The sequence below is a fragment of the Cervus elaphus genome, chromosome 24, assembly GCF_910594005.1.
Source record: "Cervus elaphus chromosome 24, mCerEla1.1, whole genome shotgun sequence".
Lineage (NCBI taxonomy): Eukaryota > Metazoa > Chordata > Mammalia > Artiodactyla > Cervidae > Cervus > Cervus elaphus.
The window spans coordinates 12,575,227-12,602,937 of NC_057838.1; the positions used below are offsets into that span (position 1 = coordinate 12,575,227).

Consider the following 27,711-nt stretch of genomic DNA (forward strand, 5'->3'; position numbering starts at 1 on the left):
GAATTCCAGTGGCCCCTAAGTCACAGATTGATGTTCTATCATTCTGAGCAATAAGGGATAAAAGTCTATAAGCTTCTTAGGAATTGCTGGTTTAATATACAGTTTATTTCTTTCAATAGGAAATCATTAAGTCATTTAGCAACTTTTTCTTATCTTACCAGGCTATCTCCTCTTCGGACATGGAAGTTGGAAATTGCACTCTCCTGAATGAATTCATCTTACTGGGCCTCTCAACAGACCCCCAGTGGAAACTGACCCTATATGGAATATTTCTGATGCTTTATTTGATCACCTTGTCAGGTAACATGTCCTTAGTTGTCTTAATCCATATTGACTATTGCCTGTGCACACCTATGTATTTTTTCATTGTCACTCACTCTTTCTTGGATTTCTGGTACACCTCTGTGTACATCCCCCAAATCCTGGCAACTTGTGTCTCAGAAGATAAGCACATGTCACTGGCTGGATGTGGAGCCCAGTTTTTCTTTTCCTGTACTGTAGCCTACACTGAGTGCTATCTCCTAGCAATCATGGCCTATGACCACCACATGGCAATCTGTAACCTGCTACTCTATTCAAGTACTATGTCCCCTTCTCTCTGTACTGGACTTGTTTGCTGGCTCCTACATAGGAGGGTTCTTGAATGCTATAGCACATTCTGCCAACACTTTTCACCTGAGCTTCTGTGGCAAAAATAGTATTGACCACTATTTCTGTGATGTACCACCATTGGTGAAAATGTCTTGTACAGACACCAAGGTCTATGAACAGGTCCTCCTGGGTCTTGTGGGTTTCACAGTTCTCTCCAACTCTCTTGCCATGCTGATTTCCTATTTCAACATCCTTCTAGCTATTCTGAGGATCTGCACAGCTTCAGGAAAACACAAAGCCTTCTCCACCTGTGCTTCACACCTGGTCTTGGTCATGCTCTTTTACAGATCCTTGCTGTTCACATATTCAAGGCCAAGTTCCACCTACTCCCTGGGGAAGGACAAAGTGACATCTCTGTTTTATACTGTGGTCAGTCCATTGCTCAATACTCTTATCTATAGCTTGAGAAACAAAGATGTTAAAGTGGCCTTCTGGAAAGCAATACAGACTATAAGACCTTAGAGATGAAGGTGATCTTTTTGCAGGATGCTTTCATTGCATTTTCCAAATTATTGCCTTATAAACATGCTTGTGCACATTGCCACATTCAAGTAAATACAATACATTTTGCTTAAAAGATGAATCATTGATTGAACCATTTTCTGTTGATTATTCCTTTGTTGTGATTAGACTTTTAAAACTAATATTGAGTTGTTTGATGCTCTACAATATTGCATCCTGCTACTTTGCAATACTCGATTTTCATAAAACTCATCCTCTTTTAATTTGGGGGGAGCTCTTTGAAAAAGAAAGTAAATTTGGATGCTTTTCAAATACATAGTTTGAATCTTGGTGAGCAAACTATTGATTGAGAAGTAGATTTAAAATTGTGAAAAAGCTGGAAACAAAGTTTGACAAATATTTGTTTTTATTAAGACATTCTTCCAAACTCCCTCATCAAACTCTGAGTATATTGATTACTTCTTTGTCATCCTTGTGCCTCCAACTTCAATGAAATATTAAGCAAAGTGTTTGAATTGTTTATACTATGAAGAAAACACTTTTCTAAATATAGAGAAATGTATATTATTAGGATTACATAACACCTTAAATGTGATCTCTTCCAGATAGAATGAGTAGTCTACCATGTCATCCATTAGATCATGAACTGCATATTCCCCATGAAGGAAAATAACAACATCAAATGGAACAAATAGAAACAAAAAGACAAAAACAAAACAAAAAAACAAAGACCCAACAAATTAAAGCTCTGCTGTATTCTAGATTCAGTGTCTGTCCCAACCCTCACAGATACTGATGGAATTTTTTAATTACCTAGAACTTTACAGGTCAATATTTAGTACAAGGCAGGTTTAGTTATTTCTTTCCCGTGATTTGCTTGTAATATAGAAAACTGATTTTGCATTTTTTACTTAATATTTTAAAAAGTTCACTGTGAGCAATAATAACCTCCATTGCTTTTGGAAGAGTACTGATCCTTTTGCTGTTATCAACATTCATAACAAAGGTAATGAACAATAACTCTCCAGATGCTCTTGTTGTTCATAATCTGGAGGTGGTGGTGGTGGTGTAGAAAAATCTTCAGGCCCTTGGAATAAAACTGCTCCGGTACAAGCACCTCCTGCTCCAGTAGTTGTTACAGAAACCCCAGAACCGACAATGACTAGTGGCGTGTACAGGCCTCCTGGAGCCAGGTTGACCACAACAAGGAAAGCACCACAAGGACCACCAGAAATCTATAGTGACACGCAGTTCCCATCCCTGCAGTCCACTGCCAAGCATGTAGACAGCCGGAAGGATAAAGAAATGGAGAAGAGCTTTGAAGTAGTAAGACACAAAACTAGAGGTAGGGATGAGTTTTCAAAAAACCAGGCCCTTAAACTTCAGCTAGACAACCAGTATGCTGTGCTTGAGAATCAGAAAAGCAGCCACACACAGTACAATTAAGGAATGGTGTTTGCTAACCCTTCTAAGGTAACTAAACCACAGCTAACCACCACGGACAGCCATCCATCTGATCTCTGCTGGATCTACAGCCGATGCAGACCACTTGGTATACGTGACTGACCATGTTGCACTATGGAAGTTTAAGTGTTACAACTGCTCCTTATGTGTATTGGCTTTAGGGGGGTTTTCATAGTTATATTAATGTTCAAACTAGATTCAGCAGTGTTCTTTCATAATTACTCTGCGAGTACGAAAAAAAAAAAAAATCAAAAACTGCAGCCAGTGGTCGTATCAAAATCTTTTTATGTTCAGATACTGAGCCTTCGTAAGGGTTGACTACCTCAGATTTGCTGCACTCATTGTGGACTTCATGTGGATCACAACTTCTGGATAAGAAGGTTACAGCTATTAAGTGTTGATGTGAAACTTGAAACCAGCTCTACTGGATTCCTATCAGAAATCCTGCAGAAAGTCAGCCACCTGGGTTCTGATCTGCTGTAAAAGATGAAGATTTAAGTGACCTTAATTAACCTGTCCTGTGCCCCATCTATAAGGAATACTCTGAGGTGGACTGTGGCTGGATTAGACTTCCTGGAACATGCCGCTCTCAAAAGAACTGATGTGCTTGGATAATCTGTAGGGCTCTGACTTATAATTTAAAACTTTGAGTTGTATTCTGAGGTAACCACAAATTAAATTCAACCAAACTTGGGTCACAAAGTGGGGAAAGGGGTAGGAGGGAAGAATCTTATTTCTTTTAGTAATTTTTTATTTGGGTAATGCTTTTTCTGTGTTCCATATTAAGGCTTTTTTTTTTTTTTTTTTGCTATCACTTGGAATAGTTCTTTGACAGAGCATATTGCTTAGCTCAGTAACCTGAAGTATACATTGGAATTGTGAAATGTCTCATGAATTTGCCAATCCCTAGAGTGGAACCAAATGGCCTTTAATGTAAAGGGCAGTAAATGCAGGGGGCTCTACTTCAGGTGCTGCTAAAGCCTCCTCTAATCAGGTCTAAATTGTATAGTAAACTGGTGGAAAGACTTTGTTTAGTTTCTGCTCAGGCCAAGGGAATCACTGTCCTGTCCTTACAAATTTAAAGCAGTAAGAGCAGAACCTCAACCTGAAACCCACTTAAGTTTCACAGATCTTGCATGATCTTTGACAAGAATTCCAGATGCACTTGTGCCCAAATATTTAAGGTGTTAGGTATTCTGTAGATGCAGTGATGTCCCAGCCTAGCTTTGGTATCAACCTTCTGGTGTGTCTTTAAGTTGATCATTTGGAGCGTCAGGGGCGAAAGACAGGTGATGTAGCACTTCTGTTTTAATAATTACAGCTTAAACTATCCAGTAATTTTTAGGAAAACGGACACCAGGACGCTACCCAGGATTACTGAGAAGTCTTTCCATCTAATGAGATAGTCTCGTTATTTCCTAGTTTTGTATCTTCAGTAGAAATATTTCAAAGTGGCATGTGACCACTTGATGCAGAGTCTGGGTTTCTCTATAATAAAATCCCTTTGCCAAATGTAGGAGTTGCAGACTTGCTATTGCCAAGAGCGAAGCAAATGGGTGAGTAAAACTATCCTGTTGTGGGAGCATTTTCCTCTAGGAGTTGAGTCTTGATAAAAGTGTCAATGCAGGAATCCCACTCCTGGGAAGCTAACAGAATCACCTGATGGGACCTGCAAACTGTATCTGGGCAATAATGTTGGAGTTACTTGAGGTGGCAGGCAGGATGCCTATGTTCTGATGTGCTTGGGTGAGTAGCTGAGCCAGCCAAGGAGAGGTTGGATGATTGAGAAACAAAGGATTCTTAGTTAATCTGAAGACTTCATTTGGGAACCAAAAATCTTTTAACAAATAATCTCTTGAACCTTGAGCCACATATTTCCCCTGAAAAGTGCATTTTTTCCAGCAAAATTTTGTTGGGGGTTATGTTATTGAGGAACAGAGATGAATATATGGAAAAGTTATTTAACGGCATAGAAATCTAAAGACCTGCAAGGAGACTTAAAAATCCCAACCCTTGTTACAACTTTTTAAAAGATTGTGGAATTATCAAAGTGCACATGAATCAAGTTTTAATATGCTGTATGATGGGTGGATGAGGCTGTCCATTGTACCATTTCTTTCTTTGAATTCTCAGGCATGGTTTGGCAGTGCAAAAACTATGTGTCATTAACAAATTCAATAAAAGTAAATATATGGAAAAAAAAATACTTTCATGCCTATAAAAACAGTTTATAGAAACTGTAAACTATAAAGCTAAAGATAATGTTTGAAAACATATGAATTCATTTGTTGTAGATGATCCTTCAAGATATGTTTTAATTTCCACATATATGCATAAATGATAGCTAGGCAAGTGCAAAACAATGAATCCATGATTCTAATCTGGAATTATAAGCTTCTGACACAGGTGATTAAATTATGCCACCCAAAAATTTTTGTAATTTGTATTAAGCAGTTTACATTTTACCTTTAAAAAGAGGGTAAATTCAAATCAGGCTACCATCCACAAATGTGAATTTGCATGGCAAGGGAAAGCTAAGTGCTTGGTAGTATCTACCTCTGGTTATTACCCTAAAAGTGAGCACATCCTGGTGTTGGTTCTGTCTCTGTTTGACTTGTCTACCTCCTGTCAAGTCTATTCAGCAAGGAGCTTTTGAAATACTCTGAACATTGTATGTATAGATTCTATATTTATGGACTATATATGAGATCATTGCTTAGTGGGAAATTTCTGCATCATCTAGAGATTAGATGGAGAAAGAAGGAAGAAAACCAGAAGAAAGCAGAGGAATGCATTTCTTATGAAAAAAAGTTAAAACCATTCATTGACAAACATTGAACAGCATTTGAAAATTTCAGGTCAACTTTACTTAATTTTTAATAATTTTAGTAATTATTTTCTTTAAACCTTTTGACCACCTGAAATGACTAATTAAAAACATAATCTTTACAACAACACTGCAAATTACAAAATATTGGTTACATTTGACAAATGAGTAGTTTGCACCTCAGAAGTTACAATTTTCTGTTGAAAGAGTATAGCTATTGTCATAATGGGCATATTTATAAATTACAGTTAAATAAAAGTTTCAGAACCAATAGTTGAGGCCAATTCATTATTTGTACTAGCTCTGATATTTCTGATTTTTCTTTTCATCTGTGTTTATTGCCTAATACCTCATTGCCTTCTCTTTCCATCACAAAATTCTTCACTGTCCTTACTCTTTCATTACCACAGAAGCATTGTATCAGACAAGAATAATTTGGGATATATTCCACAAATGTCAAGAATCCATTTAATGTTTTTTTCACAATCCCTCAATGCTCATCAAGTAGGTGGAAAATGGGTCTATCCCAAGGAGATAGTAAAATTTAATCATTTGGAATTCCAGAAGTGATATATACTCTTGTATTGCATTAAATTTTGATATCATTTTTTAAAAGTTATATTAAGTTGAATTTATTAAGTTGTAGAAGAGATTATAGCAGAACTATTAAACAAAACAAATGAATGCAAGGAAAAATACTTTTTTATTGAATTTGAGTAGAGAAACAAGTGGGTTTTTTTTTTGTTTGTTTTTAATATTTCTCCCCAAACTTCCCCTGAAGCAGTCTGTTTTCACTGAGCAATGTTTCAAAAATTTTATGTCAGTTTAGACTTCAGATTATGTGAACCTGATGAGTTTTTTCAGAGCATCTTTGACATCTTTATTCCTCAGACTGTAGGTCATGAGGTTCAACATGGGGAACACCACGATGTAAAATGTAGACACCATCTTGTCCCTCTCAAGGGAATAGCTGGAACTTGGATGGGAGTAGATGTAGAGAATGGAGCCATAGTACAAGGTGACAGAGATCATGTGGGAGGAGCAGGTGGAGAAGGCTTTGAGGCGGCCCTGGGTGGAGTGAACTCGCAAGATGGCCGCAATGATGAAGGCATAGGAAGCTAGGATGAGCACAGTCGGGGTGATGACGCTGGAGGCCAGGAGGAAGTACAACACGTCCCGGTACATCTCTTGCACATCACAAGCCAATTTCATGAGAGGTGGAACATCACAGAAAAAGTCATCAATAACATTACCACCACAAAAATTCAAAGTGAAAGTGTTGCTGGTATTATTGCATTGACAAAACCCCCAGCATGGGAATATATAACCAAACAGATACAGAGTCTCCTGGACATGACCTGAGCATAGAGCAGGGCACTGGAAATGGCTGAGTAGAGATCATAAGCCATGGCAGCCAGCAGGTAGCACTCACCGGAGGCCAGCCACGCAGAGAAGAAGAACTGGACCACACAGCCAGTGAAAGAAATGCTTTTGTCTTCAGAGATGCAGGTCACTAGAATCTTCGGGGTATACACAGAGGAGTACCAGAGATCCAGAAAAGACAGATTCCCAGTGAAAAAAATACATGAGTGTGTGCAAGCAGGAGTCATTACCGGTCAACACCATGAGAGTGGTATTTCCTACCAGGGTCACGGAGTAGACACCAAGGAACACCAAAAACAGGACCAGCTGCATCTTGGGGTCTGTTGTGAATCCCACAAAGATGAACTCAGGCATAGTATGATTATTCCTCTCCATGGTTTAAAGAGACCTCACCTACAAATGAGGAAATCAAGTGTTCAATTACCTCAACCCACACCAAAGGAGGGCATTCTCTTATAGAAACCTGTGAAATATGGTCAAGACTATCGTTATTAAAGTAAGGAAGAGCTGAATAGGAATCTTTACTTATTTGGGAAGATGAGGCAAGTTTTCTGAGCCTCAACATATTTATTTCAACAGAGCGACTTTAATAATAGAAAGCCTTAATGTTGTTTGGGGCTTACTCATTTATTAGCAAAATATTTCTTGAGTCCCTGGGGCTGTCTGGGCATTAGGATACAGTAGTGAAGCTAACAGCACTGACCTTATTCTGTGGAGGCTTTATTTAGAAAGGAGAGATACATAGGCAATGCAGGGATAAAGAATCTGCCTGCCAATGATGGAGCTGCCGGAGATGCAGATTTGATCCTGAGTCAGGAAGATACCCTGGAGGAGGAAATGGTGACCCACTCCAGCATTCTTGCTTGGAAAATCACATGGACAGAAGGGCCTGGCAGACTACAGTCCATGGGGTCACAAAGAGTCAGACACAACTTAGTGACTGAGCATGTACACACTACACAAGTAAACAAATAAGAAATACTTTCATTTAATGATAGATGATATTAAGAAAAAACTGAATGATTTGATTAAGAGGAACTGGGAGAGGAGCTAATTTAGTTTTTGCACTGAAAGAAAAAAAATCTGTATTCTATTTCCCAGCTACAAATAAACAAGTTGTTCAAAGCTCATGAGACATGATAAAGTCCCCATGGTTTAGGAGGGAGTGAAATATGAAGTGTGGTAGGTATTGCCACCCCCAAATATTCCACTTTGACATAAGAATTATTTCATTAGCATTAAAAAAAAAAAAAAGCAGAAACCTAAGGAACACTCTGATAGCCCCTTCTCTTACTGAAAGCAGGAGATAAAGCTCACGTGAGAACTGCATTCTCAATACCTGTGTTGTGTGCTCAGTCATGTCTGACTCTTTACGACCCCATGGACTGTAGCCCACCAGTCTCCCCGTCTATGGGATTCTCCAGGCAAGAATACTAGAGCAGGTTGCCGTTTCCTACTCCAGAGGATCTTCCTGACCCAGTGATCAGACTCATGTCTCTTGCATCTCCTGCATTGGCAGGCAGATTCTTCACCAATAATGCCACCTGGGAAGTCCAATACCATGACAAAAAAGAAACATTCCTATGATTATTATTATAAACAGGAATCTGGTATCATAAGAATTCTACAAAAAGAAGCCTTATTGAAATAGTTCCCCTTTATTATCCATGTTGTAGCATATATCATTAGTTTATTTTACATTTTTCCCCATTTCTTGTCATTTTTTGGTAATATTGATTGCTCTTTTTTGTCTCTAATAATGAAAAATGCTACTTTTTCTTGTGAACTCTGAGCAGTTTCAGAAACTGCAATAGGAAGATGGTGAGATATTTGAAAAGAGGCCCTCTTACTAGCATATATATGCCTTAGGATGTAAATAATCTTAGGATTGGTTGGAGGAACAAGTAAAATTTTCCATCTAATTCTAATATCTCAGTTAGATAACTTACCTAAAATTCTCAGCCCATCATCACCTCAAGAGAGTTCAAATCTAACTGTTTCAGAATCCTCTATATTAGTTTCTGAATCCCCAGGATTATAGATTCTGCAATCCCTTAGGTTTTCATGGTCATGGGAAATGACTAACAAGAAAATTAAATAAAATTGTGTGTTGACAAATTGGGCATTATTCAATGATGAGGATTTTTTTAAAACTACAATTCTTAACTGAAATATAATCAATCAGAATTTTCATTCTCATTCTCTCCAGTTGTGTAGAAGCCAAAATAGACATATGTGACATTTATTAAGTATACTATATAGTCATATGTGTATATTTGGATATTAAACACATATGTTCAATGATACTGATATCTTTATTGTCTGTTGAATACCTTTCCTTTGTTCTTCCCATTCCTTTCTCTATACTTTAAACTCATCTTCTTCTCAGGATGCTCAGCTGCATCAACTGTATCCATGGGTCCCTTTGCTCTCTGTTTACTTAATGGGTTTAGCCAGTGGCTGTAAATAGCAGGACAGGAAGTGAGGTCAGAGTGGTTTTCTCTTTCCTGTTTCTTGCAAAGATGCCACAGCTGGCTGCATCCCTGGACCTGGACCGTGGGACCTGCCAGGTGACCCATTTCCCAGAACTCCCTTCAACTCATAAGCTGTTGTCTGTCTTGCACCTTCAGGAATAGAAGAGATAACCACCCTCAGAAGCTATGAGTTCTAAAGTTGTTACCGTTTCTTGGGATGCAGTTAGAAATTATTACTGTAGCATGGTGAGTTGACTTTTGTTGAAAATTAAATCTGGACTGTTCAACAACAACAACAACAAAAAACCAAGGAGCCAGAAAGCCTATCTTAGTGTGTAACTCAGAGACAAGACGGATGCAGTTTTCCAATACATCATAAACTCTAGATCTTAACCAAGTATTCTGTTGTTCATACACTCATGGCAGTGTCTCATGGGTCAGGAGATTCTTATGGAATGAAGTAGACTAGAAAACAACTGCAGTAATATTTCATTTTTACTTGGATAAAAATCAGCACAAAATATTCTAGTAGGCAAATACCATCTCATATAATTCTCTGACCTAAGCTAGTTTACAGCCACTGAAACCTTAGACTTACGGGGAAGCATGGGACCTTTGATAAAGGAACTTGAAACTTAGCCAACGTATGCTCTATACATGTTCCTCCAGGCTTTCTTGTGGACGGCCAGAAACCACTATGAGAATAATCCTACCCTGGACAAAGGTAAGTAACCAGCTCTTCTATGGTTTATTAGATCCTGACTCTGAGCTAACACTAACCTTAAATGATGGAAAAACACCCAAGGTACATACTTGCCGGTGGGTCTAATGGAAATAATTTAAATATAGCTTTGATCTGCTTTTTTCTTTCATTGGGTCTGAGACTAGATATATAGGTGATCATTATTTACCCATACTCAGAAATCATACTGGGTATAGATATACAGAATAAAACAGAATCCTCATCTTAGTTTCCTGCCCCTGATCTCTGGAAACAGTGTTATAATTATTGGAATTTTCAAGTGGATGTCTGTGAAGGTACTCCCCCAATACATTCTCTACTCAGACAGTAAACAAAAAGCCATATTGCATCACTGGGGAGAAGTGCAAAGTTTAGTGTTTTTATAAAGACTTGAAAGATGCAGTGGTGAAAATCCCCATTTATCACTGTTAACTCCTCTGTTTGTCTGAGGGGAAAAGAATTGAAGATCTTCTATGTGGAGATCATGAATGAACAACTTTTTACAGGTAGAGAAGTTGAAGAAAGGATGCAGGATTAATAATATTTGTTTTGAGAAATAAAATTGATGAAATCAGTTTGGAATAAAAATATATCTATATCTCTTGAAACAGTAGAATTCAACAGCACCACACTAGAATTCAGTGGTTGTAGCCTTTGAGGGATACCCAATACATTGTGAGGTCATTAAATTTGCCAAGGAGGCTGAGAGACTGTCACAGTTCATTGAATCTTCAAAGTTATAGACTAATCAGAAGCTGAAACTCCAATACTTTGGCCATCTGATGCAAAGAACCAACTCATTTGAAAAGAACTGATGCTGGGAAAGGTTGAAGGTAGGAGGAGAAGGGGGCAACAAAGGATGAGATGGTTGGATGGCATCACTGATTCAATGGACATGAGTTTGAGTAAACTCCGGGTATTGGTGATGGACGGGGAGGCCTGGCATACTGCAGTCCATTGGGTCACAAAGAGTCAGACACGACTGAGCGACTGAACTGAATGCTCACCCATATGCACAGAACTCTACCCATACATACATAAACTGGAGGCTCCACAAATGAGGTGGATGAAGTAACCTTCTTCCTGAGTCTTAGTCAACCTCCTTCTCCCCACACCAGACTACATGTTCACAGGGCCCTTGTACAAAGTGGCCATAGCAGTTGAAATGAGTTCAACATGGCCATCTTCTCACTAAGGCTAATTTGGTTAACATTATTGTGAGGTGTCAAAATGGGCAGAGGGGCCTGGCAGATGGCTATGGTCCATAGAGTCGCAAAGAGTCAGACACAACTGAAGTGAGTTAGCATGCATGCATGAGGTGTCAACAAGGCAAAAAAAAAAAAAAAAAAACTTTTCTGAGAGGATTGGTAAACCACTGGGTAACAGGATGATTAGATTAGACGCTTCCTACTAATTCAAAGTTGCAAAGGTAATGATTTTCCTCTCATAAATTATCACATACTGGGGGGATTATTTGCTTTATATTTCTTACTGGCTTTTTCTTGTTAGCATCTATAGATGTAGACAAAAATACTGTCTTTTTTATGACCATGGTATGCATCAAACATTTCCACTTCTAAGAGGTACATTCCATGGCAACCTCTTCCAATCCACGGGGAATAATTGATTTTACTATCTATACCATTATTCAGAAGCAATTAGCCTGAGAAAATCAGGTCGTGGTTATACGAAAACTTGATCATGGTTGTTGAGGTATATCCGTGCTTTAAAACAGCAGTGAGTATATGACCTTATCTTCCCCTTATTAAGAAAGTGAACCAAGGAGATGAGGTGGGCATGGACCCTGTGGTGGCCAGGAAAATAAGCCTTTCAAAAATCCAAATGCAGACAGTATAATTGTCCAAAGATACTAGCTGCTGATCTCTGAACTATCTATATCAAAGGTCATGCCTCCCACAAGGTGCTCTGAGCTAATGACTAAGCCAGACAAGGATACCAATGCATTCTTAGACACTAGACTCCTTTGATCACTAAGGAGTGATCAAAGACCTAACCAAAGACTAAGCAATGCTCTCAGATGATTTTGTCCATCTTTCCATCCATTTCTTCTTCACTTGTGGTCATACTTGCATCAGATGATGATAATCCTTCTTTTTTTTTTTTCTGGCTCCCTCTCCATTTTCTCTGATACAAGCAGAGTATTTCCCCTAAAAAAATCTTTGCACTTTTATATTCTATTTTATTTACTACTACAAGATGAACTAACTAACTTGAATTTAATTTCCCTACTCATAATCCTGTACTCAGTTCATTTAGAGGTCTGTATGGACAAGGATGAAATGCTTCCCCAGGGAAACACCTCAGTGCTCTGATGAATTGCAATTTGGGTCTGCACCTTGGCCATGGTGGACTCCTCATGCTTGATCTGACTGGGGTGTCTCTATTGGGAAAGGCAATTGATCCCAATCATCAGAGAGAAATTAGCAGTGATACAAAAATGTGTCAAGAAGAATTATGTTTTGAAGCAAGGGGATTTAGCAATGCATTTCTTAGCATCAATGTAGCCCTCTCTTTCAAAGAAAAAGTACTGCCAACAAACAAATGAACAAAACAAACAAACAAAAACCCAAGATGATTGAAGACTCAGATCTAACAATAAGAAAATCTGGACAACTTACAAGATAACTCTTATTCAGCTGAGATGCTGAGAAAGATTGAATGGGCCAGTCTCATGCAAGAATGGAGACAGAGGTTTGCTTTGTAATTATAGAAGTAGAAACTTACAATATTGTAGTAGATAATTTTACAAATTTTAGATCCTGTCGCTCACTTCCTTTTCCTTTCTTTTTTTTTAAACTAGATATGAGACAATATGAATTCAAAACTCATAGAGTGTGATTTTGCAGTTATCACAAGTACTGCTATCTAGAAGTCTAGAAGTGGTTAGTCTTCATCCTATGTTTTCAAAGAACATGAGTTTTTTTTTTTCTTAATGTAAGTACAAATTAATTTTTAAAATTCATTTTTTAATTAGAAAAGAAAAATAAATAAAAATTAAAAAAAAATAAATCCAAGAATTTTTGCATGGAGGAGAACATTCACAAACAATTGTATTTATGAAAGTTTTTATTAAAACTCATGAAACTAAAAGACACATTTTAGAAACTGCTTTCTTTTAAGACTTCAAACTTCATTTGTGATTTGTAAAATAAAATTTCCTTAGAAATGTATGCTATAACTTCAAATTAATGTTGAAGATACTTCTGAATGCGTCACAATCATAGGGTGCAGATGGAATATTTCCAAAAATGAGTAGAAAGTCTTACTGCCAAGCTTACACTTTAAGCTATTCTAAAACATTTTTTAGACACCAGTGCCATGTATTTCTTTAAAGTTTTATTATGTTCCTACATATTTTTATGTCTTTCTAAGATCATTATTAGCTGTAGTTTACCTTCTTATAATGACTTGATATTATTTAGATTTGAATTGCAGTTGAGTTGAGTTCACTTTTCCATACACAAAATATGACTATACACTTAGGCCAGTGAAGGTTATAGCATCTTAATATACATTGATAACTATTTAGAGAATTGGCCTTGGTTGCTTATTCTGAAAGGATTATAATAGGAGTTCCTGTCCAGATATTTTTTTGCAGTGAAATATAAGAATGTATGATACTAAGATGTTTTAAGGATAAGTTTATTGCAACTGCTTAAATTTTGTAACTGATATTTCCCTATCGGATGATATATTTTCCAGTTTCGCTTTAACTTCTATTGACTAAATTGTTGCCACTCTAATACACCAATTTGATCTGTTAACATTACTTAAAAAGAACATATTTTACACAATTAAAAATCATTAGTGGGTAATAGATATCATTTAAAAAATGAGTCTAAGTTGGCATAAAGAGCTTTTGGTTTTAGAGCATTTTCTAGATCAAGCTTCTTGAAATTATACTGTTGGACCCAGTCTCTGTTGATTTACTTTGTGTAACAACTGGTAGTGATTATACAGGTTGGATTACATTTCCAGGTTAATATGTATCACTGCCTGTGATTAGCTTTTTCTTCTCTGAGTGAAGCTGCTACATTTTGGTGATCACTTACATTTTGCTTTCTTGCTGTTTTTTTTTTTTTTTACTGCTTTTAGCTATAGAAAGAAGGATGTATTCAGATTTTATTGACATAGTTACATTAATATTGGTCTCACTTTAAAAAATCAAAAGTATGTTCATCTCATGATTTTTTATTTCTTGTTTGATCACTACCTTTATATATTCTTTAAATAAAAATTTCACTTCAGAATAATGTGTACTCATAGATGTTTACTTCTCAAGCTGTTTCTTCTTACTATAATTATTATTATTATTTATTATAGTAACTGTGTTTTGATGCTCAAAATGTCACAATTGGAAATAGGAGTCTGTGTATATTCACTATGATAAAATGAAAGAGGAGCCCAGGGAGATATATAGTGGTTCACAAAAATCATATATATGGGAATTCAGCTCAACTTTTCTCCATTGAGTAATAAATGTGAGACAAAGATTGAAAGAATATGCTTGCTGAGCCTAGTTGTACTATTTTATGGGTGACTCTGGGCCTTTTTTTAGTTATTCTGGGGAAAAGCACATAAAAATGCTTTAAGAAATTCTGTTATGGGAATGGAGAGAGATGATTTCAACTAGTTAATATTTGTAGAAAGTTATTAAAAACTAATTTAGCATTTTTGTTTCTATTTCTAGGGAAAACCACACAGATACTATTCAATGAATATCAGTCAGCCAAAATATTCACATGCTAAAGGAATGGACAGTTCTGTCTCTTTATGAATGTAGAAGAAGTGTTTTATGTTTTAAGTTATTTGCTTTTATTCTAGAGTAACATGAAATTTAATTCAAGTCTTTATCTCCTAGATTCCCCTAATTTTCTCATTTTAGGCCTCTTGAATTGTCAGGTAGCAAGAATGCAAATTCTTTAGTTTGCTTTGTCAAATTCTTAGTTGTAATAAACACAGCATGATGTCAGCTCTTCTTGAAATAGAGTAACCTTATCAAAAACTATCTCCACATCTCCTTAGAATGAGAGACTCTTGATTTATTTGAGGAGTTTATTCAGAGCTTCTTTCACATCCTTATTCCTCAGACTGTAGATCATAGGATTCAACATTGGGAACACTACAGTGTAAAACGTAGAAACTATTTTATCCCTGTCCAATGAATAGCTTGACTGTGGACGAGAGTAAATGTAGAGAATGGATCCATAGAACAGGGTGACAGAGATGAGGTGTGAGGAACAGGTGGAGAAGGCTTTGAGGCGGCCCTGGGTGGAGCGGATCTTCAGGATGGTGGTGATGATGAAGAGGTAGGAGGCCAGGATGAGCACAATGGGGGTGATGACGTTGGAGGCGAGGACAAAGAACAGCACAGCCTGGTAGGTATCTTTTCTTCCACAAGCCAACTTCACAAGAGGTGGGATATCACAGAAAAAGTCATCAATGACATTGTTACTACAGAAGTTCAAAGCAAAAGTTCCTTTGGTAACAATGAAAGAGTTAATAAATCCACCAAGGTATGAGCATGCTATTAGACATGCACACAGCCTGCTGGGCATGACCTGAGAATAGAGCAGTGGCTTTGAGATGGCCATATAGCGGTCATAAGCCATGGCAGCCAGCAGGTAGCACTCACTGTAGGCCAGCCCCGCAGAGAAGAAGAACTGGGCTACACAGCCAGCAAAGGAGATGCTTTTGTCTTCAGAGATGCATGTCACCAGGATCTTTGGGGTGTACACAGAGGAGTACCAGAGATCCAGGAAAGACAGATTCCCAATGAAAAAATACATGGGTGTGTGAAGTCGGGAGTCATTACTGATCAACACTATGAGGGTGGTATTTCCTAGCACAGTCATAGAGTAGACACCAAGGAACACCACAAACAGGACCAGCTGCACCACAGGATCTGTTGTGAAGCCCACCAGGATGAAGTCAGTCACTGTGTGATTGCTCTTCCCCATGGCTAGAGGAATCTCACCCAAGAGGAGAGAAAATGTGTTCAGCTTAAATCCCTGTGTCAGATACATAGAAAATATGATAAATAAAGGACATTGAATTATTGCCAAACCTTGAAGCCTAGGATCTTGTAATGTAAGTGCTCATTTTAGAAAGAGCTATCATTTTGCAACAAAATCACTCAGACTTGTATGGTACTGGCACAAAGACAGAAATATAGATCAATGGAACAGAATAGAAAGCCCAGAGATAAATCCACGAACCTATGGACACCTTATCTTTGACAAAGGAGGCAAGGATATACAATGGAAAAAACAACCTCTTCAACAAGTGGTGCTGGGGAAACTGGTCAACCACTTGTAAGAGAATGAAACTAGAACACTTTCTAACACCATACACAAAAATAAACTCAAAATGGATTAAAGATCTAAATGTAAGACCAGAGACTATAAAACTCCTAGAGGAGAACATAGGCAAAACACTCTCCGACATAAATCACAGCAGGATCCTCTATGACCCACCTCCCAGAATATTGGAAATAAAAGCAAAAATAAACAAATGGGACCTAATGAAACTTAAAAGCTTTTGCACAACAAAGGAAACTATAAGCAAGGTGAAAAGACAGCCCTCAGATTGGGAGAAAATAATAGCAAATGAAGCAACAGACAAAGGATTAATCTCAAAAATATACAAGCAACTCCTGCAGCTCAATTCCAGAAAAATAAATGACCCAATCAAAAAATGGGCCAAAGAACTAAACAGACATTTCTCCAAAGAAGACATACAGATGGCTAACAAACACATGAAAAGATGCTCAACATCACTCATTATCAGAGAAATGCAAATCAAAACCACAATGAGGTACCATTACACGCCAGTCAGGATGGCTGCTATCCAAAAGTCTACAAGCAATAAATGCTGGAGAGGGTGTGGAGAAAAGGGAACCCTCTTACACTGTTGGTGGGAATGCAAACTAGTACAGCCGCTGTGGAGAACAGTGTGGAGATTTCTTAAAAAACTGGAAATAGAACTGCCATACGACCCAGCAATCCCACTGTTGGGCATACACCCCGAGGAAACCAGATCTGAAAGAGACACGTGCACCCCAATGTTCATCTCAGCACTGTTTATAATAGCCAGGACATGGAAGCAACCTAGATGCCCATAAGCAGAAGAATGGATAAGGAAGCTGCGGTACATATACACCATGGAATATTACTCAGCCATTAAAAAGAGTTCATTTGAATCAGTTCTAATGAGATGGATGAAACTGGAGCCCATTATACAGAGTGAAGTAAGCCAGAAAGATAAAGACCATTACAGTATACTAACACATATATATGGAATTTAGAAAGATGGCAATGATAACCCTATATGCAAAACAGAAAAAGAGACACAGATGTACAGAACAGACTTTTGGACTCTGGGAGAAGGCGAGGGTGGGATGTTTCGAGAGAACAGCATCAAAACATGTATATTATCTAGGGTGAAACAGATCACCAGCCCAGGTTGGATGCATGAAACAAGTGCTCGGGCCTGGTGCACTGGGAAGACCCAGAGGAATCGGGTGGAGAGGGAGGTGGGAGGGGGGATCGGGATGGGGAACACATGTAAATCCATGGCTGATTCATGTCAATGTATGACAAAAACCACTACAATATTGTAAAGTAATTAGCCTCCAACTAATAAAAATAAATGAAAAAAAAAATAATAAAGTAATACAAGTTGAATGTCTTAAAAAAAATCACTCAGACTTTACAGCTATATATTGCTAAAAGTTGACTTAGGCACATTATAATCTTTTAGTGTTTTTTGAGCAAACATCAGTTTGAATCAGGCAGCTCTAAACCAAGGGCTGTTTATAGACATGGACAACGGGAGAGGATTTTGTAGAGATAATGTGGAAGCAAAGCAAGAAAATTACCTGATTGGTCATAACTCAAGAGGCTGCCTTATTAGGGAAACCTACTAACAATTGGCTATGTTGAGTTGCTCTTAAGTTTCATTTTCTCAGCTTCAAGTGAATTAAATCTGCCTTTGGTTTTTATTTGCTCACATAGGCTGCCAAGGTATAATAGACATCTAAGTCTGATGGTTTCTTTGTTGAATGACTTTTAAAATATTCAGTTCCAAATTTCTGTAGCTGGTTAATTATTTTCCCTCTTAAGAATGATTGATCAACTAAAGGAAGTATGGACTTATAATTTTTATTCTATTCTTATTTAGTCCTTTTTGCAATGACAGCTTGCTTTTGTGCTACATGTGGGTTTTGTAGCTTAAACGGTTACCTGTTTGTATGTTTGTATCTGAAATACTGAATTTAGCTATTTTAAATATATATATATGTGTGTGTGTGTGTGTGTGTGTGTGTATAATCTAGTATTTTTTTTTTTTAGTGCTTTCATATGTTGGGACAACCTATGCTGATACTGCTTAGTTGCTTCGGTCATGTCCGACTCTGTGCAACCCTATGGACTACAGCCTACCAGGAACCTCTGTCCATGGGATTCTCTAGGCAGGAGTACTTGAGTGGGTTGCTATGCCCTCCTCCAGGGGACTTCCTGACCCAGGGATCAAACCCAGATCTCCAGTATTGCAGGCAGATTCTTTACCACTGAGCCACCAGGGAAGCCCGGGACAACCTATAGCTGTTAAAATTTGTATCTCTTAATGCTTTATACAGGTAGAAAAAAACACAAGATTATAAGTAAAAAAGAGAATATATGCAAAATTTTGGGGGGAAAAGTATGTATAGGATCAGATCTGTATACATGTTCTGCAGTAAAAATTAGTGAACAACAATAATCTAAAGGGCCAATTTTGAATGTAATTCATACATACTGCATAAATAATATAGTACTAGAAATTATTGCATTATTTTAGATTTTTATTCTTTTCTAAGTTTTTACTATTAAAGAGTTTTTTCCATTGTAGGAACAATTTGGCTAAAAATATGTCTTAGAATATGATCATGAAACTCAATATTGTATATGATAACTTGAACATCTCACTCTCTTCAGGATTCTCTGCAGGTAGAACTATAAATTTTCTCTTGAAATGGATGTGTGTGTGCTCAGTCACTCAGTTGTGTCCTACTCTTTGCAGCTCCATGGACTATAGCCTGCCAGGCTCCTCTGTCCATGGAATTTTGCAGGCAAGAATAGAGTGGGTTGCCATTTCCTACTACAGGGGATCTTCCTGCCCCAGGGATTGAACTCATGTCTCTTGCATCTCCTGTGCCTCATGCATTGGCAGGCAGTTCTTTAACATTGTGCCACCTGGAAAGCCCCAAAAGTAATGATACTACTTACTATATTTTGAGAAACCACTCTTTGGAAAACACCTTTCTGGGAATTTTACCTAATTGTCAAACAAGTGTCGAACATGGATTGTAGTTCCCATGAAAGATAGGAAAAGAGATTCAGGGCTATCAATTAACTTTCCCAGAACACTGGTGGTTGCCAACTGGCTAAGGTATTATTCTTCCTAAATAAGGATACAATTTTGTTCTATAAACTTAATAATGCAGCTTTTTCCAACATGAATGTAATCACTTTCTTATATTTAGAGACAAGTTTATTTTGTTTGGAATTCACCTCAGAAATAACATATGCCTTTATGTTTATTTAAAGAATATCAAACTGAAAGAAATTTAACAGTTTTTATGTCTTTTGAAGTTTAAAAAATTCTAATAATTTGTGCTATTTCATGGTTTTGCCTAAATTGTTTTCGAGATATTAACAAAGCTGTTTCTTCTGTAAGTGGTTCCTGTTAGATGTTTGCTTATTAATTTTTGCATTTATTTTTTCTCCTTTGACTTTGTAATATTTTTTAAAAAATAATTTTTATCAGAGCATATTTGTTTATAATATTGTATTGCCTTCTACTGTACAGCAAAGGGAATCAGCCGTATGCATACATATCTCTTTTTTTAAAATTTTCTTTCCATTTAGTTCACCACAGAGCATTGAGTAGAGTTCCGAGCTTAACAGTAGGTTTTCTATTTTATACATAGTATCAATGGTGTGTATTAATTGCTCTTTTTTTGTTGTTTTTAATAATGAAAATGTTATTTTCCCTTGTGATCTTCTATAATTTCAGAAACTGTGATGAGAAATTAGTGAATATATTTCAAAAGAGGGTCTTTCATTAGCACTTATCCTATCTGAGTATTTAAATGACCATTGGACTGGTTGTAAGGATCAAATAAAAATTTCCTCTAACATACAAATTAGACAACTTACCTGAGGTTCTCAGCAACACCATCCACATTTGAATTGAACAGGATTCCAATCTATCAGTCTCAGAATCTTTTATGTCAGTTTCTGGATCCCCAGCATTATAAAGCCCTACAACCTTTCAGGATTTCATAACCTTGGAAAACAACTAACAAGTCAATTAAATAAAGTATGTTGACAATTGGGTATTATTTAGTAATAGAGTCTTTTTTTTTTATTTCCTTTGAGATTACAATTCCCTACTGAAAATTAATCAGCAAAATTTTCATTCTCATTCTGTCTTGAATTATGTGGAACCTAGACAAAGCATAAATTTTTGTATACCATATATACATAAAAAGGTGCACACATTTTGTGAATACCATATATATTCATATATATGCATATTAAAGCACAAATGTTCACTGATATTGATATTTTTGTTATATGTCAATTACCTTCATTTGTCCTTCCAAATCCATTTTCCACCTTTTTATCCTTCTCTTTGCTCTGGGATGCTCAATCTTATTAACTGCATCTTGGGCTCCTTTCTGTCTACTGAGTGTGTTACTTAACCAGTGGTTGCCACTGGCAGGGAAAAGAGTGAGGGAACAGTGGCTTTTCCCAGACTCCTTTCCTGCAAAGTGCCACATCTCTGGACCCAGACCACAGAACCTGTCAAGTTGCCCATTTGAAAACTCTCCCTCCAGTGCACATAACCACTCACTCTTCCTGCACAAGAGATGAGATATCAGCTCTCAGAAGTTATTAGTTCTAGAGTATTCACACTATTCCTTGGGAACTCCTTAACCACACTTATTCCTTTGTAGTAATCCTTTTATTAAGTCTTTTCCAAATTAACTAGTTTAAGTGGTCTTCTGCTACCTGCTAGGTTCATAACTGATACTGGTCTTAGAAGTAGTACCAGGAGATAAGCATTCAAGTGAAATTGAATTAATCATGTATTTGAAGATTAGAATTCTAAATGCATCCCATCATTTTGATAAATAGGGCAATGGTAACCTATGGCAGCCAGTGGCATGGAATTTACTTAAATGATCACTAAGGTCATCATGAAATGAAGGACAGGTGAAGGTCAAGACATTGAGAGGTCAATTTTTCTGGCAAAGATACATATAAATAAAGATTACGCATAACAAGTAGTGAGTTGTCTCCTGCTGGAATTTAAACCTGAGTTATTCACCTGAATAAACAAACAGGTTGAAAGAAAGCCAGATTGCAGTCCATAACTCTCAGAGACAAGGTGGGATCAATTATCTAAGTACCACAAACTCTCAATGGTAATGAAGTATTCTGTTGTTCATACATTTGTGGAAATGTTTGATGTGTTAGGTGGTTTCTGAGGAATGAAGTAGATGACGAAACAACCGAGGTGATATTTTTTCTTCTAAGAAAAAAGTTATCTTTATGTGGATTAACAGTTCTCTGCCCTTTGATGGATGAGGGTAAGAGGCTTGTGCAAGGTTCCTGATGGGAGGGACTTGAAAGTGGGAGTCAAAGTGTTAGTTGCTCAGTCCTGTCTGACTCTCTGCAACCCCATGGACTATAGCCTGCCAGACTCCTCCATCCATGGGATTTTTCAGGCAAGAATACTATAGTGGGTAGCCATTCCCCTCTCTAGGGCATCTTCCCAACCCAGGGATTGAACCTGGGTATCCTGCGTTTTAGGCAGCCTCTTTACCATCTGAACCACCAGGGAAGACTTGATGGGAGGGACTGGCTGTGGGGGAAACTGGGTCTTACTCTGGTGGTCAGAGCCATGCTCAGTGAATCTTTAATTCAATTTTCTGCTGATGGATGGGGCTGTGTTCTCTCCCTGTAGTTTGGCCTGAGGCCAAACAATGGTAGGGTAATGGCGACCTCCTCTAAAAGGACGTATGCCAGCAGGCCGCGCCGCCCAGGACTGCTGCTGTCAGTGACCCTGACCCGGTGGCAGGCCAGTGTCCACCCACACCTCCACTGGGGACTCCTGAACTCTCACAGGCAAGTCTGACTCAGTCTCTTGTGGGGTTGCTGCTCCTTTCTTCTGGGTTCTGGTGCACACAGGGTTTTATGTGTGCCCTCCAAGAGTGTTTCCCCGGTCCTGTGAAAGTTTTGTAATCAAATCCCACTGACCTTCAAGGTCAGATTCCATGGGAATTCTCAGGCCTTTTGCCAGATGCCCAGGTTGGGAAATCTGTTATGGGACCTAAAACTTTCACAACAGTGCGAGAACTTCTTTGGTATATTTTTTTCTCTAGTTTGTGGATCACCTGCTCTGTGGCTCTATATTGGGGCTAATGGTGACCAAGAAGACTTATGCCACATGCCGTGCCTCCCAGGAACGCTGCTGCCAGAGCCCCTGTCTCCACGGCAGGCCACTACTGACCCGTGCTTCTGCAGGAGACCCTGAAACACTCACAGGCATGTCAGTCTCAGTCTCTTGTGGGGATCACTGCGCCTTTCCCTGGGTCCTGGTGCACACAAGGTTTTGTTTGTGCCCTCCAAGCACCTCTGGCAGGTATGAGGTTTGATTTTAAATGATGTTATGCCCCTCATACCATCTTGTTCTGGCTTCTTTGACCTTCTATGTGGGTATCTTCTTTTGGTTGGTTACAACATTCTTCTGTCTATGGTTGTTCAGCAGCTAGTTGTGATTTTGGTGTTCTTACAGATGAGCGCATTTTCTTCTACTCCACCATCTTGCAAAGTAGTAGCACCGAGAACTCAAAATTCCCGTTTACAAAGGATCTTGAAACTCAGCCAATGGGTGCAATGTATTTCCCCAAAATCTTCTTGTGGCTGGCTTATAGTCATTTATGATGGGAATCTTACTTTGAGAAAGGGGAAACACACAGATGACCTGTGGGTTATTGGTTCTTGGCTCTGAACTGATAATAAACTTCAGAGATGGAAATACATCAAAGGTACACTATTGTCAGTGGTTCTAATGGAAACAACATGAAAGATAGTTTTGGTTGGTACATATCTCTCAGTAGGTCCAATGGGACCAGTCACATAGCTGATTTTATTTATCTATACCCAAAAATCATATTCAGTTCAGTTCAGTTGCTCAGTTGTGTCTGACTCTGCAACCCCATGAACCTCAGAAAGCCAGGCCTCCCTGTCCATCACCAACTCCTGGAGTCTACCCAAACCCATGTCCATTGAGTCAGTGATGCCACATAACCATTTCATCCTCTGTCGTCCCCTTCTCCTCCTGCTTTCAATCTTTCCCAACATCAGGGTCTTTTTAAATGAGTCAGCTCTTTCCATCAAGTAACCAAAGTATTGGAGTTTCAGCTTCAACATCAGTCCTTCCAATGAACACCCAGGACCAATCTCCTTTAGTATGGACTGGTTGCATGTCTTGGACATGCAAGAGTCCTCTCCAACACCACAGTCCAAAAGCATCAATTCTTTGGTGCTCAACTTTCTTTATAGTCCAACTATCACATCCATACATGACTACATAAAAGACCAAAGCCTTGACTGGATGGACCTTTGTTGGCAAACTAATGTCTCTGCTTTTAAATATGCTGTCTAGGTTGGTCATAACTTTCCTTTCAAGGAGTAAGCATCTTTTAATTTCAAGGCTGCAATCACCATCTGCAGTGATTTTGGAGCCCAGAAAAGTAAAGTCAGCCACTGTTTCTACTGTTTCCCCATATATTTGCCATGAAGTGATGGGACCAGATGCCATGATCTTAGTTTTCTGGATGTTGAGCTTTAAGCCAACTTTTTCACTCTCCTCTTTCACTTTCATCAAGAGGCTCCTTAGTTCTTCTGCCATAAGGGTGGTGTCATCTGCATATCTGAGGTTATTGATATTTCTCCCGGCAGTCTTGATTCCAGCTTATGCTTCCTCCAGCCCAGCATTTCTCATGATGTACTCGGCATAGAAGTTAAATAAGCAGGGTGACAATATACAGCCTTGACATACTCCTTTTCCTATTTGAAACCAATTTGTTGTTCCATGTCCAGTTCTAAATGTTGCTTCCTGACCTGCACACAGGTTTCTCAAGAGACAGGTCAGGTGGTCTGGTATTCCCATCTCTTTAAGAATTTTCCACAGTTTATTGTGATCCACACAGTCAAAGGCTTTGGCATAGTCAATAAAGCAGAAATAGATGTATTTCTGTTACTCTCTTGCATTTCCGATGATCCAGCAGATGTTGGCAATTTGATCTCTGGTTCCTGTGCCTTTTCTAAAACCAGCTGGAACATCTGGAAGTTCATGGTTCATGTATTGCTGAAGCCTGGCTTGGAGAATTTTGAGCAATACTTTACTAGCATGTGATATGAATGCAATTGTGCGGTAGTTTGAACATTCTTTGGCATTGCCTTTCTTTGGGATTAGAATGAAAACTGGCCTTTCCCAGTCCTGTGGCCACTGCTGAGTTTTCCAAATTTGCCTACATATTGAGTGCAGCTCTTTAACAATATCATCTTTTATAATTTGAAATAGCTCAACTGGAATTCCATCACCTCCACTAACTTTGTTCATAGTGATACTTCCCAAGGCCCACTTGACTTCACATTCCAGGATGTCTGGCTCTGTGTGAGTGATATTGTGTATGAATATATAGAATAAAACAGAATCCTCACTTTACTTCCCTGTCCCTGGCCATTGGAATTAGTGTCGGCATTGTTGGAAGGCTTGAGAAGAAGTCCTTTTAACTACTCCCACTAGACCCTCTCTACTCAGAGAGGAAATGAAATGCAATATCTCATCCTTGGAGAAAAATACAGCAATTAGTGTTTCATCAAACCTTAAAAATACAAGGGGTGAGGATCCTAATTTATCATCTTTAACTGCTGTCTTTGAAGGGAAAGGACTGAGATCTTCAAAGTCCAGGTCATGACTGAACAAGGCTTGTAGGTAGATAAGTTGAAGAAAGGGTGCAGGACTAGTCTTGAGAAATAAAATAAAGGGGTCAGTTTGGAGTAAAAACAGATTTATATCCCTTAACATTACAATTTAACAGGTTCACACTAGCATTAACATTTGAGGGATAAACAATTCATTTTGCATTGTTTGTATTCGTGCTTAGTTTGCAGTGGAGCCTGAGAGACTGGCATATTTTATTGCATCTTCAAAGTAATAGACAGTTCAGAAGATGTCCTAAACCCTTTATGCTCACACATATGTACACACTCTAGCTGCACATGCTTACACTGGAGGCTCAAACTAATCAGGTGAATGATGTGATCTGCTCTGTGAGTGTTAGACAGCCTCCTCCACATACCCCAGCTCATGTTCATGGCACCCTTGTATGAAGTGGTCATTGAAGTCGGAATGGTCTCAATGAGATAATCTCTTTATTACTAGCTTTATATGGCTAATACTGCAGTTAAATGTCCAAAATGCAAATTACAGAGATCCCCCATTATGCCTCTGAAATACTATCAATTTCTGGGAGGGTAGCAGGATGATTAAAGTAGACAACTTATAAATTAACAATTGCAGAAGTGATGACTTTCTTTCTATAAATAGCTGCATATTGGGGATTTATTTCCTTTACATATTCATTTTACTATTAGTTTATTTCTTCCCCACCAGGACCTATAGATGTAGATTTACATAATGTCATCTTCATGATTCTCCATCAAAAATTACTTCTACCAAGAAACACATTGAATGGCAGAGGAATAGTAACCATCTCTTCCAATCCACAGAAATAACTCATATTACTATTTGTATAATTATTTAGAATTAGCTGTCCTGATAAAATAATGAAAGATACTGCTAAATGCCCTGGGTTCATCACATAATTTTATGTTCATGAAAACTCAGTCATGGTTGTTGAGGTGTCTTCTAATTATGCTACAAACTTAAAAGAGCAGCATATATATGACTCATTTTCCCTTAGCAGTTATGTATATCTTTATGAACCAAGAAGAAGAGGTGGGCATGACCCACATGGTGACCAGAAAATAACCTTGCAAAGATCCAAGTGCAGACATTATAATTGTCCAAAGGCCCTAGCTGCTGATCTCTAAAATGTATTTCCTCATTTGTGTCAGGGTCATGCCTCTCGCAGGGTGCTCTGAGCTAAGGACTTAACACAGTAAAGCTATGAATGCAGGGCCATCTCTGTCAGACACTGAACTCCCTTGATCACTAGGACCTTATGGTGATCTTGCTGAACTAACTCTCCCCTGAGCAATGCTCTAGGATGCTTTGTTCATCCTTCCATCCATTTCTTATTCGCCCCACATACTTCCATCATGGTCAAAACTTGCACCATGTCTGTGACATTCCTTTCTTTCCTTCTTTTTTTCTGGCTCCTTCTCCATTTTCTCTAACAGAGGAAGATCTATTTCCCCTAGTAGCATAGGTGCATATTTAATTCCCCTTTGGTGATTGCTCTGGGTCAGGAGGATCCTTTGGAGAAGGAAATGGCTACCCATTCCAATATTCCTGCATGGAGAATTCCATGGAATGAGGATCCTGGCAAGCTACAACCCATGGGGTCACAAAGAGTCAGACACAGCTGAGCAACTCACATGCACATTTGGAGGATCATGGCTAATAGAGTTTCTTTTATTATTACATGAAGTATCCCAATAAGAATTTAATTTTCCTACCTATAACCATATACTCGGTATACTTGGAAGTCTATGTGCACAAGGATGAGATGCTTCCCCAGGGAAACACCCTCAGGTATTCTGAATATTTGGAATTCAGAAAGCACCCTGGATTTCAGCTCCCCTTGCATTGAACTGATGGGAATCATTCTTCTGGGCAGGGAGAATGTGTCAATCACTAGAGAGAAATTAGTTGATGCTATAAAATGAGATCAAAAAGAATTATGTTTGAAACCCAGAGGGTTTAGCGGTATATTTCTTAGCATCTCGTTAGCCTCCTCTTTCAAAGGAAAAGTATTACAGAAAATAAAAACAAGATAATAAGAAGACTCAGTTCTAATAAAAATTGGACAATGTACTAGGTAACTCTCATTCAACTGAGGTGCTGAGAAAGGCTAGATGGACCAGACTCATGGAGGAACTGAGGTTAAAAGAGGTTTGCTTTGTAATTACAGCCATAGGAATTTATAGTAGTAGAGAGTTTGATAAATTTCAGCAATATAGATCCTGTTATTTCACTTCCTTTTTCTTATTCTTTTCTGAATGTGAACAGAAAAGCCAAATAGTATCATTTTGGGGAATGTCACAAGTCCTACTATCAGAAAAGTCCACTGCTAATCTTCTATGCATTAAAAGACCATAGAGATAATTTTTAAAAATAAAACAAGTTTCTGGAATTCTCCAGGCCAGAATACTGGAGTGGGTAGCTTTTCCCTTCTCCAGGGGATCCTCCCAACCCAGTGATCAAACACAGGTCTCCCTCGTTGCAGGCAGATTTTTTACCAACTGAGCTATCAGGGAAGTACTCTTTAATTCAAATTGATATGGAGATTCTTTTGAATACTTTATGACCATAAACTGCATATGAAATGCTCCCAACAGTGCTTAAAAACTTAATGTCAATATTACATTATTCCAAAGCAT

General features: G+C 38.2%; 2 protein-coding genes and 2 pseudogenes across 2 annotated transcripts; 2 read left to right on the forward strand and 2 right to left on the reverse strand.

Annotated features, from left to right (window-relative positions):
- The first annotated feature begins 164 nt into the window (after positions 1–164).
- LOC122682590 lies at positions 165–1,113 on the forward strand (annotated as a pseudogene).
- Positions 1,114–1,723: 610 nt separating this feature from the next.
- LOC122683210 (protein CDV3 homolog) lies at positions 1,724–2,810 on the forward strand. The gene is made up of 2 exons (XM_043886822.1): positions 1,724–1,727; positions 2,168–2,810. The coding sequence occupies exons 1-2, from the start codon at positions 1,724–1,726 to the stop codon at positions 2,557–2,559; spliced, it is 396 nt and encodes a 131-aa protein (XP_043742757.1). The 3' UTR covers positions 2,560–2,810.
- A 3,431-nt stretch (positions 2,811–6,241) lies between these two features.
- Positions 6,242–7,162, reverse strand: LOC122683292 (annotated as a pseudogene).
- A 7,904-nt stretch (positions 7,163–15,066) lies between these two features.
- On the reverse strand, positions 15,067–15,984 carry LOC122683142 (olfactory receptor 1013-like). The gene has a single exon (XM_043886737.1). The coding sequence runs from the start codon at positions 15,982–15,984 to the stop codon at positions 15,067–15,069; it is 918 nt and encodes a 305-aa protein (XP_043742672.1).
- Positions 15,985–27,711: the final 11,727 nt, after the last annotated feature.

What these genes read in the sequence shown, in the direction of transcription:
- LOC122683142 (XM_043886737.1), bottom strand. Translation starts at nt 15,984, where the DNA reads ATGGGGAAGAGCAATCACACAGTGACTGACTTCATCCTGGTGGGCTTC.